Raw genomic sequence first — 14,177 nt, forward strand, 5'->3', positions numbered from 1 at the left:
AATATTTGTTGAAGAAGAAGAGGAGAAAGAAGAAAATAAAGAGAAGGGATTTGAGATAGAAAAGAGAGCAATAATGTTAGTCGCCCTCTTCACTATTATTTATAGTATAAAATAATAAAGAGTACAAAGACCATTATGCCTTTATAGGGCAGCTAACACATAAAACAACATAAAACAATTAACATAACTGTTTGAAAAGGACCCAACAAGAGTGTTGTGGTCCCCACCTCCTATCTAAATAATAAATAAAAAAAAAACTATCACTATAGACTACACAATTTATCTAAACCCTCAACACTACCCTTTGGAAGAAGACATTGTTCATTGTTTTCTACCTTGAGACTAAACCAGAATAAACACTCTATCAAATTGAACTAAAGGCAAATTCGGATTTGAAGCTTTAAATCCGAATTTGACACATGGAAGGGATTTTGTCACAGGGTATTTTCGAACATGATATGAGCCATATGTTCGTTATTGTTTTACTTGAGTGCTATGTCTTTTACATTAACCAAGGGAAACATCATGAGAAAATGATTATTGCATGAAAAAAGATGGAAGAAGACCAGGATACAATAAATACTTTAAAATTGTAGTTGGATGAATTTTGTTTAAGTTAGTTTATGTAGGAGTGGTAGATAAAGAAAATTAAATGACACTTGTAAGTTATTCTTGTCATTTCACATGCCACTTAATGTTGGTTGATGATTTTGGACTAAACTAATAGTTTATGGGAGTTTAGGTAATGCAATAACATGTTTTGAAGTTCGGACTACGCCTACAGTATAGGGTACTATTATGGAATTTTCCCTATAATATATTTTAGATATTCTATATAATATATATACTATAAATATGAAGTTCACTTAATTCGATTCTTTTTGGTTTTAACCGAAATTGAAACTAAAATTTTGTAAAGGGTCATTTACTAGAACACCCCCAATAGTTTCACAGATTTACTTAAATCTACCCTATAGTTTGTATTTTACTAAAACACCTCTTATAGTTTGCAACCTATTTACTTAATCGACGTTTCATTAAGAACTATTTGTTTGTCATATGAAAATAGTAATTTGATCATCTAAACTAAGTCAGAAATGTTTAAGGACATAGACTCATAGTTGTTTATTCCAAAAGTACACCTAAACCGAGTGGAAAATGTTAAAGGGTATGGATCTATGAATCTATGACAATTTATTCCAAAAGTACCTCTAACACTTTTTTTTTTATATAGGAAACAAAATTGACCAAAATAGAGAAAATATAGTGGTTGTACGTGTTCTATTAGGAATAAAAATGACATTTTGTTTTTAGTTTTTTAATTAAATTTATTTGAATGGGTGTTAGTCAAGGTTTAAAATTTTGATACGATACGCCCGATATGGGGCGTATTGTATCGTATCTTTTAAAAACCGATACAGGATACACATGGAAATTGGACGTCTCGTCTTTTTTCATGCGTATCGAGGGCATATCGTGGGTGTATCGGGGCATATCGGTAATGTATCGACGAAAAAGATACGACCAAAAACTTAAAAAAATTAAAGGGGGAAAGCAAGCTTCTTTTCCGCGAAATAAGCCTTCTTTCACCCCTAAATGACTCTAAAATTCCAAACTTCATTCCTAGAGTGCTAAATTTACAAAATTTTGCAAGAAACAAGTGTGAATCGTTATTTTTTTTAAAGATTTTTCAAAATTTGAAAAATATGGAAAAAATAGGTAAATTTTTCAATCTTTTATAATATCTTGTGATTTTTTTCTTGAATGTTTAAATTTAGGTTGATCTACATTTCTTACATTCAAAATCACAATTTTTTTTGTGCTATTGGTAAATTTATGAAAATTTCATGAAGATATTTGGGGAAAATATAAATTAACAAAAAAACTGAAAATGTAAGTTTTTTCTTTGCCTATAAAGACTAAATATGTTTTAGATCTATGGATTTATCTATCATATCCATAAATTGAAATTTCTTCTTTAATATATATATTTTTTATTTTTTATATTTTTAGAATTTAAAAAATAAATAATATTTAATTATATTTTATCATTTAATAATAACAATTGAAGATATTATAATTCTACGGATGATCTATCATATCCATAGACCAATTGAAATTTCTTATTTTAATAATTATTTTTTATATTTTGAGAATTTAAAAAATAAATATTATTTAATTATATTTTATCATTTAATCATAACAATTGAAGATATTATAATTCTACGGATGATCTATCATATCCATAGACCAATTGGAATTTATTCTTTAATAACTATTTTTTGAATATATTATATAATGTTTATTTATTTTTTCTAATTTTTAAAAATAAATAATAAATAATAATTATTTAAATAATAAATCATTATTAATTATATTTTCACATAGAAGTTGTGCCAATGCATGTTTTATGGTTGGGTAGGAGAGTTGGGTTTTTCTCATCCCATAAAACATTAAAACTTAAGAATTATAATTTATAAATTATAGTTAAGCATAGGATTTTTAATGAAGTTATAATTAGATATAATATATTTTTTCATAAAACCATTAAAATATTTTAATTTAATGTATATACACCTCATTGGGATCTTATATTTAGTATTCTTGATGTATTTTTATGATTTATTAAATTATTTATAGTGTTTTCAAGCATATTTATGCGTATCTTAGTTTTTCTTTGATGCACGTACTTATTCAAAATGTATCCCGATAGTTATCTTAAAATTGCTTTTCCCATACACTTGACGTTTCGGATAATTTGAACCTTGTGTTGGTGTTAAAACTTAAAACTGTCATTTTCCACATTAATCTAATGAAAAGGCCGATTAGATAAATTAATTGCAAATTATAAAAGATGTTTTAACCGAGTTGGTTGATCCCATAACGTGTTCTGGCCGCTTCTTTGTGGTGCACGGCTTTGTGGAAGAAAGAAATGGCGGAGACGGTAGAGGATGAGAGAGAGACATTTGAGAGAAGAAAAAACTAAACCACGCCGGCAACGCTATCTGCTTGGGGAAATGCTTGGAAGAAGTGGCAAAACCGCCCGCTTGCTGTTTAAACTTGTTACATCAAATAGGTGCGCTTCGCTGGTACTTCGCTTTCGCTGTTTATTTTCTTTATTACTTTGCCCTTTGCCTTCACCAAGCAGGTAAGCTATATTTGTTACTTTACATTATAGAGAGAGGACTTTTTTTTTTTTTTTTTGGCAATGAAAATAGAGAGAGGATTTGAGTGGATGGAAATCTCTAATAGATAAGATTGATAATAAAAGGACAACACCAACTACATTATGCCGAAACTTTTACTTTAGAGTTTGGAAAGGATATTGGGAATTGAATCTGGGGAAAGTGTCGAGGTCAGAATTTAATGGGATGGCTTACACTAGCTCCGAGTTTAATGTGCCTGAATTTTTTGTTTACAATCCAAATCCTTATGCTGGCGGTTATGATATCACTCAAACCTATGGAAAATCCTTTCCACCTTCGGAGGCGATTTGTTATCCTCGATCGAGTTCCGGTTCTATCTCCCCACCGAGCGATGAAAAGGTCGAATACACGGTGGAGCCACATAAAGGGAGCGGTAGACGTAGACCAAAGGGGACTTCGGAGGAAGAGCAGCTGCATTACGGTGACAATGGGAATTGGCTTAATGGCCTCTACCCTTGGTATGATGATAATAGAGATCACATATTCTCTCATGGCCATGGCAATGAATATGATGATAATGACTACGGAAGCGGTTTTTGGAAACCTGTTGGCTCGTACCAAGGTAAGGAACAGGAGGATGGCTATTTTGGGACTGGGGAAATGCAGCCTATTTATGATCACCATCCATGGTCTAGCTATGGGAATGGGTATGGATATGGAGGACAAGAAAATGGTTATGCCTATGCTGAACAAGAATCTCTATCTTCATATGGCTACTTTTTGGATGGGACTGGGATTTGTGCTGATCTTTTCGGTAATTTCCCGTGCTTGTCTCGCAAAGACCAAAAAAGATATTGTCAACAAGATGGAGAGGAACAAAGCTATGGTGATCAGTGGAAGGGAACTGCAGAGTATTTTTTTGGAACTTCGAATCCATATGGGGAAATAAGGGATCAAGGTATAACATATGGAGATCTTAGCCAAAAGTATTACTATGAATATCAGGAAGGACGTTACGACCAGTAGTGGCTTCTGAAGCTGCATCCTCTTGGAGCTTATGAGGAAGTGTATCATTGATCAAAGATGTAAGGACCTTGTCATTGGTAAGCTTTGGGTTGGGGACGCTTCTAATACCACAAATGCAAAGGGATGTGGTGCTTAGCCCTGGTGAGCTCAGCAAAAAAATTTTGCAAAGTGGTGTCATAATCTTAAAATACCTCTTGAATAACATCCTACCCACTGTATTATCTAACGGTTGACATCTTTAATATCATATTTGGTTATTTGTATAAAACAATGAAATGCAAAATATAATGTACGAATATGATCATCTAAGTTTTATCTGCTACATGTTATAATGGTGAATGGTGTTCAAATTGCTCCATAGTCATTGCCATTGTTTTTGTTAGAAAGCTTGCAAGTTGATGAAATCTTTGTTAAGAAAAAAAAAGAAATACTCTAATGGAAGCTGCATGGCCTGGAAAGTAGAGCATTGGGTGACTTTGGGGACAGGACCACAAAATTGGATTGATATGATTTTCTATAAAGTGCAATAACTGGTCTTTTTACTGAGCCTGTTTTCTGAAGTCATCACTTCCAAGAGTGTTGCCCACTAGTTAGTTATCTGTCTATCATGATTTGTTCTTCAATTTGATATTAGCACTTTCTTTTTTTGATAAATGAAGAATTTAAGATTCACACACTACAAGCATCTGTTGGAGAGATGTGAGATGTGATCTATCCCAATAAAGTAATTGATATTAGCACATTGATCATAGGTTAACCAAAGTATTTCCTCAAATCTGTAAAGTGAAAGTGATTGCATTAAACATTAGTGCTTTTCCAAGTTGATTGCATTCATTATCTCATTGGGCTAGAAGAAGAGTAATATGCTCCAGATACATTAACATGTCCTACTGTCTACTTGGATTATCAGACATGCTTTGATAGTTCCCATTAATCTCAATGAAGGTGCAAACCATTTGAAGATCGCAAAAAGATTCTGTCTTGAGTGAAGACTTCAAGGATTCTAAAGGTTTCTCCTGCAAACCCAAACTAAATAAGTCTATAACTGGACATTCATCAAAAAAAAAAAAGGTCTATAACTGGAGCATAAGGTCCACTAACAGAAGTTTTTTATAATAGTTAGAAGTAGTCCATTTCAGGTTGAAAGGAAGATGCCCAGAATGTTTTCTTTTGGCATGAGGATGTTACATGGCAGTTGGCTGATTGGGGTTAACTTACACGGTTTCTTGGGGTCTAAAAGGTATTTTTGCCATTTTATTTATTGATTTCTGGTTCTGACTTTATAATTCATTAATTTAGTTGTTTTCAAGTTCCAAAATTGATGGTTGGTAGGCTTCAAATTATAGTGTTTTCCCTCTGTTGGCTGCAATGGCATTATCTTAATATGGTGAACAGTGTTCTTAATGATACTATTTTTCTTTTAAATCTATAATTTGCCATCTTCTCATCTTTTTGAAACTGAAGTGAAATCTTGAGTCTTTTGCTGCCTCTAATGATTGTTGAGTGTTTCTCATCACCCTTAGAGTGATTCTAGTGTTTTTTTTCTCACCTTTCTGTAATATTTTTTACTAGTGATGCTTACTATAGCTTCGTGAAGTTGCAGTATCCAGTCCATTACAGGGCCAGCTTGGTCAAGAGTGTTATGTACTTATGTTCTATATCCCAAAAGAATCATCATCATCATCATCATCATCATCATCATCATCATCTAAAACTTATCCCAACTATATGGGGTTGGCTACATGAATCCTGTTTCACCATTCCGATCCGTTTAATGCCATTTTTTTTGAGTTATAACAGAAATTTTATTACTGAAAATCAGAAACTGATACAAAGAAGTGCAGAAAATGGTTAACTGAGATATTGAGATTACAGTTAACTCTACCTAATCATACCCTGATACAAATGCTCTGTCCATCCAACACTTTTGAGATCTCTTTGCCAATACAAGATCTCTCTGTCCATCCCTTGCCTTGCCAGCCCATCTGCTACTCCATTTGCTGATCTAGGTATTCAATTTATAGAAGCTCCCAACTCTTGAATTAACTGCTTCAATTCTCTTATGACCCTTTCGTATTAACCCTAAGCCAAGTTACCACCCGTGAATCACCTTCAGTAATAACATTCCTGAAACTTAACAATTTATCCCTCCCAATGCCTTGGAGGGCAGCAAAGACTTCTGCCATGGTAGAGTCTCCTATCCCTAAAGGTCCTGAATAAAGTGCCAAAATATTTCTTTCTTCATTTCTTAAAACACTACCAATCCTTGATTAGCTGGGATTCCTTATGCAGTTATGCTGCAGCCGTCTAAGTTTAGTTTTATGGGATTGGGATAAGGAGGGGTCCTAACAGCCTTGGTCAAAGCTTTACTGGCCGAAGAATCTGTCACTTGCTTCAAATTTCTCAAAATGTCATCCACTGTGAATAATGAGAATAGCTCTAAAGTCTTGACCCAATGTATCATTCTGAATGTTATGTTCTCTATTGTCTCCTTTGCTATCCTCTCCTTATTATTGAATAAACTTGCATTTCTTTCTTTCCATTGGCACCAAAGAATAGCAACTCTTGTGCATCTCCAAAGGGTTTTCCTCTCTTCTTGGGGGGTTAGGAGTCAAGAAACAATCTCTTCAGGTCCAAGAGAGATGAAAAAATTCCAAGTAATATATGCAAAGCTACAGGAGATTAGTAAGTTGAAAGAGTTCTAACCACTTGACTGTAGAGAAGGCAAATGTGGGGTGATAGACACTAGAAAGGTTTTCTCTTTTGCAGCTTCTCAAATGAATTAATTTTGTTATGAAATGCCTCCCAATAGCTAATCTTAAGTGGAACCGGTCCTCTCCAAATGGCCTTCATGAAGAAAGAGGGAAGGGGTGGTTGAGGGTCTCTTCCTAAGGTAGAAAAGAAGGAAGCACAAGAGAAAGAGCCAAAGGTAGGGGTGCTCATCAATAACTTAAAAACCAAGCCGAACCAATGGAACCAAACCAAAAAATTTGGTTAATTGAACCAATCAATTTAGTTTTGGTTAACCTATATGAAAAAATGACGGTTAACTGAACCAAACAATATGTATATAATGTATATTTATAATTAGCTATTTATAGTATATAATATATTTATAATATATTATATATTCCTTTCAAAAAATAATATTATATATTATATATTATGTATAATATAATATATTATATATGTTTATAGTATTTATATTATATATTTATTTATAATATATATTATAAATATAAAAAATCGAAAAACTAAGGAATTGAACTGGTCAACCAATTGATATGGTTTAGTGTTGGTTTAGGACCAATGTTTAGAGAACCGGACCAGGCATAAAAACATGATGACGTGGCATATACATATATATACTAGAGGTCCTATAAGTATTATATATAATATATTTTACAACTTTTAATATACTTAAATATGGTATTTTGATGGCAAGTTCCTTAATTTTTAATGCAAATGATTAGGGTTCAAGTCTCTTTAATTTACATTTTCTTTAAAATACATGCATAATAAAGTAATGTGTATAATAAAATCATTAATTAACACAATTTAAGAGGTGGACTAATGGTAATTAAGCAATATATGAAAATAAGAGGTCATGGGTTTGAATCTTGCTAAGCACATTTTAAAATTTCTATTAGTTAAGGACTCGGGTGGTTTCATGAAACCGGGACTGGTTCACCGGTTTTCTGGTTAAACTGGTCGGTTAGTTGGTTTTCATCAATTTTTTAACGAAAACGAATGCGGGCTATTGGGGTATGACCGAATCGGCCAAGGTCCTGGGTAACGGTTCAGCCGGGCCAATCGGCTGGTCCAATCTGGTTTTCTAAACACTATTTGGGACAATGCAGAAATTGAAGGGACCAGTTCGATTTCAAAAAAATGCCCGTGGTTCGGTTAACCAAATTGTGAGCACCCAAGGGTCTAGCTTTTGGAGTCGGAAGAGTTGGGGTTAATACAATATATGAGGTTTCATAATCCCTAATCCCTCGATGTATCCCAAGATCCCAATTTAGACCAAGGTTAGATACCGACGCCAAATAGTCTTTATTAGAGGCAAGAGAAAAGGTATCAGCCTTGAGTGGTATATCCGCCCACCACAAATCCTTCCAAAATTTTGTTTTGGTCCCAAAAGTAATATCATACTTGATAAATAGATGATATAGATTTCCATGGGGTTGAGAGAGAAGCTTTCAAGCTAAAACCTGCATCCCAACCATTAAGCTTAAGTCTGGGTGCTTTTAATTACCTCATGACACAAATTTTCCAAGTCAGAGGGAATTACCATGGTTTGAAATGTCCATAAATTTCTTAATATTTTCATGAAATATTTTCATTTATATGGGTAGTGACATGAAAAAATTACTAGAATTGACACATTCCCTAGTGAACACTACCGGTACTATAGTGGAGTTCAAGAGATACTATTATAACATAATTCGTTGACAATATTGTAGATATGTGGAACAACAATATTATTACCTTCCTAATGTACATGTTTACCACATAGAGTCAGCTTAATATTCATTTCAAGCATAAAAGTTAAATTTTAGTTTTCTGTTTGTATAGTAGACTACTTGGTTGATCTACTAGAATCATTTGCAATTTCTATGAGTTTAAATTTTGCTTGAACTCATTTTATCATGTAATTTTGAGTCTTAAAGTTTATAGGACAATTTCACAATGTATTCTTTTGTTTATAACTTTAGTTTCTTATCTTTGTTTAATGATTTGGAGCAAGATAATAATTTAAAAGGGTCTACCTATGCTTCTTTTATCATTTCATAAGATATTATTCTATATTTTTTTTTTTGCATATTTTACAATTTTCCACCATGTCTAACTTCTACAATATTTCTATACCATATTTTTGACATGTTTCCTATATTTGGATGATTAACATTATTGCTGACACCAACATTTTAAACCTTGGAAACCACCATATCCATTTGCCCAACAAGGAAGTGTTTTTTCAATGTTCAGAGAACTGTACCGGGCATAGAACCAAAGAGGGGAGAGGTTCAAATGAGGTTGAACCGTGATGATGTGGCATACACACACATATATTAGAGATCATATATTGATGGAAAGTTCCTTAATTTTTAAAGCAAATGATTAGGGTTCAAGCCTCTTAATTTACATTTTCTTTAAAATACATGCATAATAAAGTAATTTGTACAATAAAGTCATTAATTAACACAAGTTAAGAGGTGGGCTAATGGTGATTAAGTAATATATGAAAATAAGAGGTCATGGGTTCGAATCTTGCTAAGCATATTTTAAAATTTTTACTAGTTAAGGACCTGGGCAGTTTCATGAAACCGGGACCAGTTCGTTGGTTTTCCGGTTAAACCGACTGGTCAGCCAGTTTTCATCGGTTTTTAATGAAAGCGGTTATTGGGGTATGATTGAACGGGCCAAGGTCGCGGGTCGTGGTTTAGTCAGTCCGGTCCGATTTTCTAAACATTGTGTTTTTAAGTGTCACTCTACCTGAACCCAAACCACCAACCTCTTTGTCCATACAAACCGTTTTCGAATTAATCAAATCGTCTTTCTTAGAATCCCCTGGTTCCCACAAAAAGTCCCTCATAACTTTTGAATATTGCAATCTGGTTCCCTTTGGAATTGGAGGTTGATTAAGGATGGGAGTGGGAACATTTGTGGCTTGTTTTCGGGGCCTATTGATCATGGTGATGTTGAAAGGACTGAAACTTTAATTAAACATGACCGAATCAGTTATAGTTGCTGGCTGTAATCAGCCCAACTCGAGAACCGGTTTCTTGATGTTTGAAATCCGGATTTCTAGATCGATCTTGCACCAACCTTGGACCAGATTTGAAACCCTAATTTTAGAACCGATAATACTTGATACAGAGTCCACAATATGCAGCTCCTAGAGTGGTAGTTCACACCCAATATTAGACTCAAATCGGCCTCCAACTGAAGATGGCGCAGCTGTATGTGTGAAACCGACTCAGCAACACTTTTCCAACCGAATTGAGCTCCAATTGCTTGGGCTTGATGCAACTATGTGAGTCTGATGTTCTCACTAGTGTAGTATCATAATCAAGTTTGGGGTTAAGTGCAACCTTCCAATTTTGCCCATTTGTCTCCAAGGTCCAAGGCATAACTGGAATTTGGTCCAGGTTCAGTGCTTTTCACAAACACCCACTAACTGTGCTTGGGCTTTATGATTAGACTTTCATTTTGTATAATAAATAAAGAAAATCCTGGTATAAACCCAAGATACAAAGAAGCAATGGAGAAGAAGAGGAATACAAAGAGAAAAGGGCTGAAGACAGTTCCAGTTGAGAGACCCAACTGCTGCCCATATATGACTTATATTCATAAAGAGATAAAATTACAAAAGTGCCCTTAATTATGTAACTTAAGAACAGAGATTAAAAAAGAACCACAAAAAAGAAGGGGAAAGACTAAATTAACCCTGAACAAAACATTATAATTTAACATTCCCCCTCAAGTTGGATCATAAAGCTCCAACTTGTTACAAAAATACTTCATTCTTGCACCACTTAAGCCTTTGGTGAAGAGGTTGGCTAGTTGATCTTTAGACTTCTCATATGGGGTAATGATTTCTCCACTAACCACCTTCCCTCTTACAAAGTGACAATCCACCTCTATATGTTTAGTCCTCTCATAATACATTGGATTGGAGGAGATATGAATGGCTGCCTAGTTGTCACAAAACAATTTAATGGGAGTTGTGATTGACATTCCCATTTCTTGTAACAACTGTTTTAGCCCCACCAACTCGCACGTAGTGTGGGCCATGGTTCTGTACTCGGCCTCAACACTTCTCCTAGCCACCACATTTTGCTTCTTACTCTTCTAAGTAACCAAATTCCCTACCAAGAATGTGTAATAATCAGTTGTTGATTTCCTGTCTGTAACTGATCCTGCCCAATCAGCATTTGAATATATCCCTCCAAGGAAAGTTCTCTTCCTTTCTGATAATCCTTGACCTGGAGCACCCTTCAAGTAGCATAGTACTCTAACAATACCTTCCCAGTGGATTGTCCTTGGGTTTTGCATAAATTGACTTGATAGTCCAACACTGAAGGAAATGTCTGGTCTTGTGATGGTTAAATAAATCAGCTTCCCAACTACTCTCCTGTATCGTCCCAGATTAGCTAAGGGCTCCCCCTCATTGTTAGACATCTTCACATTTGGACCTATAGGAGTATCCACTGGTTTTGCCCCTAATAGACAGGTTTCTTTGAACAAGTCAAGCACATACTTTCTTTGTGAGAGAAATTCCCTACTTTGACCTTGCTACTTCTATGCCCCAAAAACATTTCAAGTGTCTCAAGTCTTTAGTCTGGAATTGCCTTTGTAGGAACTATTTGAGCTCTTCAATGCCATGCTCACCACTCCCTGTAATAGTAATGTCATCAACATAGATTGCTAACACAATCTTCCCAGAGGCAGTATCTCTACTAAACACTAAAGGCCCGTTCGCTTTTCGGTAAGTTACTTACCCATGTTCTTTTATTTCTCATGTAAATAAGGCAATGACCATTTTAGCCATAAAACTCCATTATTAAAAGGGGTATTTTTGTCCCATTCAAGTGTTGGCAACTTCCCCTTAGGTGGGAAAGTTATTTACCCACCTAGGAGATGGGTATCACTTACCCAGGTAAGTGGTACCCAGGAAAATAAACTTTCCTTGGTCCCCACATAAATCTAAAGAAAGAACATGGGATTCTTGGTCAATGGGAACTAAAATCCCGTTGACCAACTTCCCCCCTCTCAAAATCCGAAAAAAGAATGCCCCCTAAGTGATCAACCCTACATTGTGTCATCCCAAACTGCTGTACCACACTACTAAATCTCCCAAACTAGGCCATCGGAGATTGTTTCAACCCATAGATTGCTTTGTTTAATTGACACACCTTTCCTTCTTCCCCCTAAGCAACATACCCTGGAGGTTACTCCATATACACCTCCTCTTCTATGTTACTGTGGAGAAAAGCATTTTTGATATCCAATTGAAACAACGGCCAACCAAAGTGTGCAGCCAGGGAAATAAACACACGGACGGAACCCATTTTAGCTACGGGTAAAAAAGTAACAGTATAATCAACTCCATGGGTTTGTGTATATCCTTTGGCTACAAAATGTGCTTTATATCTTTCCATACTACCATCTACATGGTGCTTAATTGTATAAACCTTGTATAAACCCACCAACAACTGACTGCCTTCTTCCTAGAAGGAAGATAAGTAAGGTCCCAAGTCTGATTAGATTGAAGAGCATGAAATTCATCATCCAACATTCTCTTCCATTTCGGAGAGAAGAGAGCATCATGAAGGGATCTGAGAACAAACATAAATGATAGAAGAGACACAAAATTCTGATAGGATGGAGATAAATGTGCAAAGGAAACATAACGGGAGATAGGATGTTTAGTACAAGCACGCATACCTTTGCGAAGCACAATGGGTAGATCTAAGCTAGAATGATCCGTCAACGGGGGAGCTAGTGATGGCTGAGGTGAAGCTGGAATAGGCTGAAACACTATACCAGGAGGGCCGTGAGCGTGTAGTCTATGAATTGGTGGTCGCATGGGCTCTTGAACAATAGGATCTGTCACAAGCACCTCTTCCATAGGAAAAGGGAGGGGAGGTGGGGGGGGATAAGCTACCAATAGAAGTAGGCTATGCTAACAAAAAAAAACGGAACATTCTCAAAGAGGTCACATTAGGGAGAACAAAAGAGTGACGAACAAAAGGACTAACACACTTATACCCTTTCGAGAGTACCCCAAGAACATACATTTATGAGCACGAGAGTTCAATTTATCCAAACCTAGATCCAGGCGATAAATAAAACAAACACAACCAAAGACACGCGGAGACAAAGGGAAAAGAGAGTAAGAGACTGAGAAGGGGAGATGATAGAGAAAGGGGAGGAACCACATAACAGTAATGAGGTTATACGATTAATGTGGAAACAAGAGGTAGGAACAATATCACTCCAATATTTTTGGGGAACTGACATCTGAATCAAAAGTGCTTGAGCAATATCAAGTAAATGTCTATTCTTTTTCTCAACCACTCCATTTTGTTGTGGAGTAGAAGAGCAAGATGATCGATATATAACACCATGAGATTCAAAGAATATACGAAACATGCATTGGAAATATCCTTTTGCATTGTTAGAATGAAAATATTTAATGGAGATACCAAATTGATTCTTGATTTCAAGATAAAAAGAGAGAAATATCAAACACTTATGTACAAGATTTCATTAAATAAATCCAAGTCATTTTGAAAAATCATCAACGGAGGAAACAAAATACTTAAAACCATTATAAGTCTAAATTGGACAAGGATCCCAAGCATCTGAATGAACAAGTTCAAAAGACTTGAGACTATAAAATTCCCTTGGAACAAAAGAAACACGATGATATTTACTAAGTTGATAGACTTCATATTGTAACTCATGAATAGGCATGACATCTGGAACAAGACTCTTGAAAGTTGAAAGAGACGGATGACCCAACCGACAATGCCACTACAACTATGTAATGGAGGAATGAAGAGCTTTTTGCGATCCACCACCATCTAGATAGTACAATCCTCCAGCTTCATGCCTGCCATTGATCGTCTTCCCCGTATTGAGATCTCGAAAAATACAATAAAACGGGAAAAATGAGATGGAGCAATTCAAAGATTTCGTCAAATTACTAACAAACATAAGACTAAAAGGAAATTTAGGAACAAAACTCGAAAGGCAAAGTTAAATCAGAATGTAAAGTCACATCACCGATACCAGAAACAACAAAGGTATACCATCAACAAGTGTAACTGACTAGGCGGTCGAGGGAGGGGATAAGGATGTAAACAAGTTTGAAGACCCAGTCATGTGATTTGAGGCCCTGGAATCAATAATCCATGATTTAGAAAAGGAAACAATGCATGTTTTACCTGATTTTGCGGGGGTTGTAGTATTATCAGGGGAAGGGGAAGACAT

The 14,177-nt window shown here is 35.2% G+C and overlaps 1 protein-coding gene across 11 annotated transcripts in view; it reads left to right on the forward strand.

Moving 5' to 3' along the window:
• The first annotated feature begins 2,868 nt into the window (after window positions 1-2,868).
• The window catches only part of LOC104611196 (uncharacterized), a 30,149-nt gene continuing 18,840 nt past the window's right edge, over window positions 2,869-14,177 (forward strand). For 2 of the 11 annotated variants that reach the window (XM_088898666.1, XM_088898667.1), the window contains exons 1-3: window positions 2,887-4,313; window positions 5,118-5,181; window positions 5,292-5,412. In XM_088898666.1, the coding sequence (XP_088754792.1) occupies window positions 3,372-4,172 (801 nt within the window). In that variant the 5' untranslated portion in view covers window positions 2,887-3,371 and the 3' untranslated portion in view covers window positions 4,173-4,313; window positions 5,118-5,181; window positions 5,292-5,412. Of the gene's footprint in view, window positions 4,314-5,117; window positions 5,413-14,177 lie in introns of all 11 variants that reach the window. The other 9 variants (XM_088898668.1, XM_088898671.1, XM_088898669.1 and 6 more) reach the window with 5 other exon arrangements.

Source organism: Nelumbo nucifera, chromosome 2, assembly GCF_055504915.1.
Source record: "Nelumbo nucifera cultivar China Antique chromosome 2, China Antique-T2T, whole genome shotgun sequence".
NCBI classification, from domain to species: Eukaryota; Viridiplantae; Streptophyta; class Magnoliopsida; order Proteales; family Nelumbonaceae; genus Nelumbo; species Nelumbo nucifera.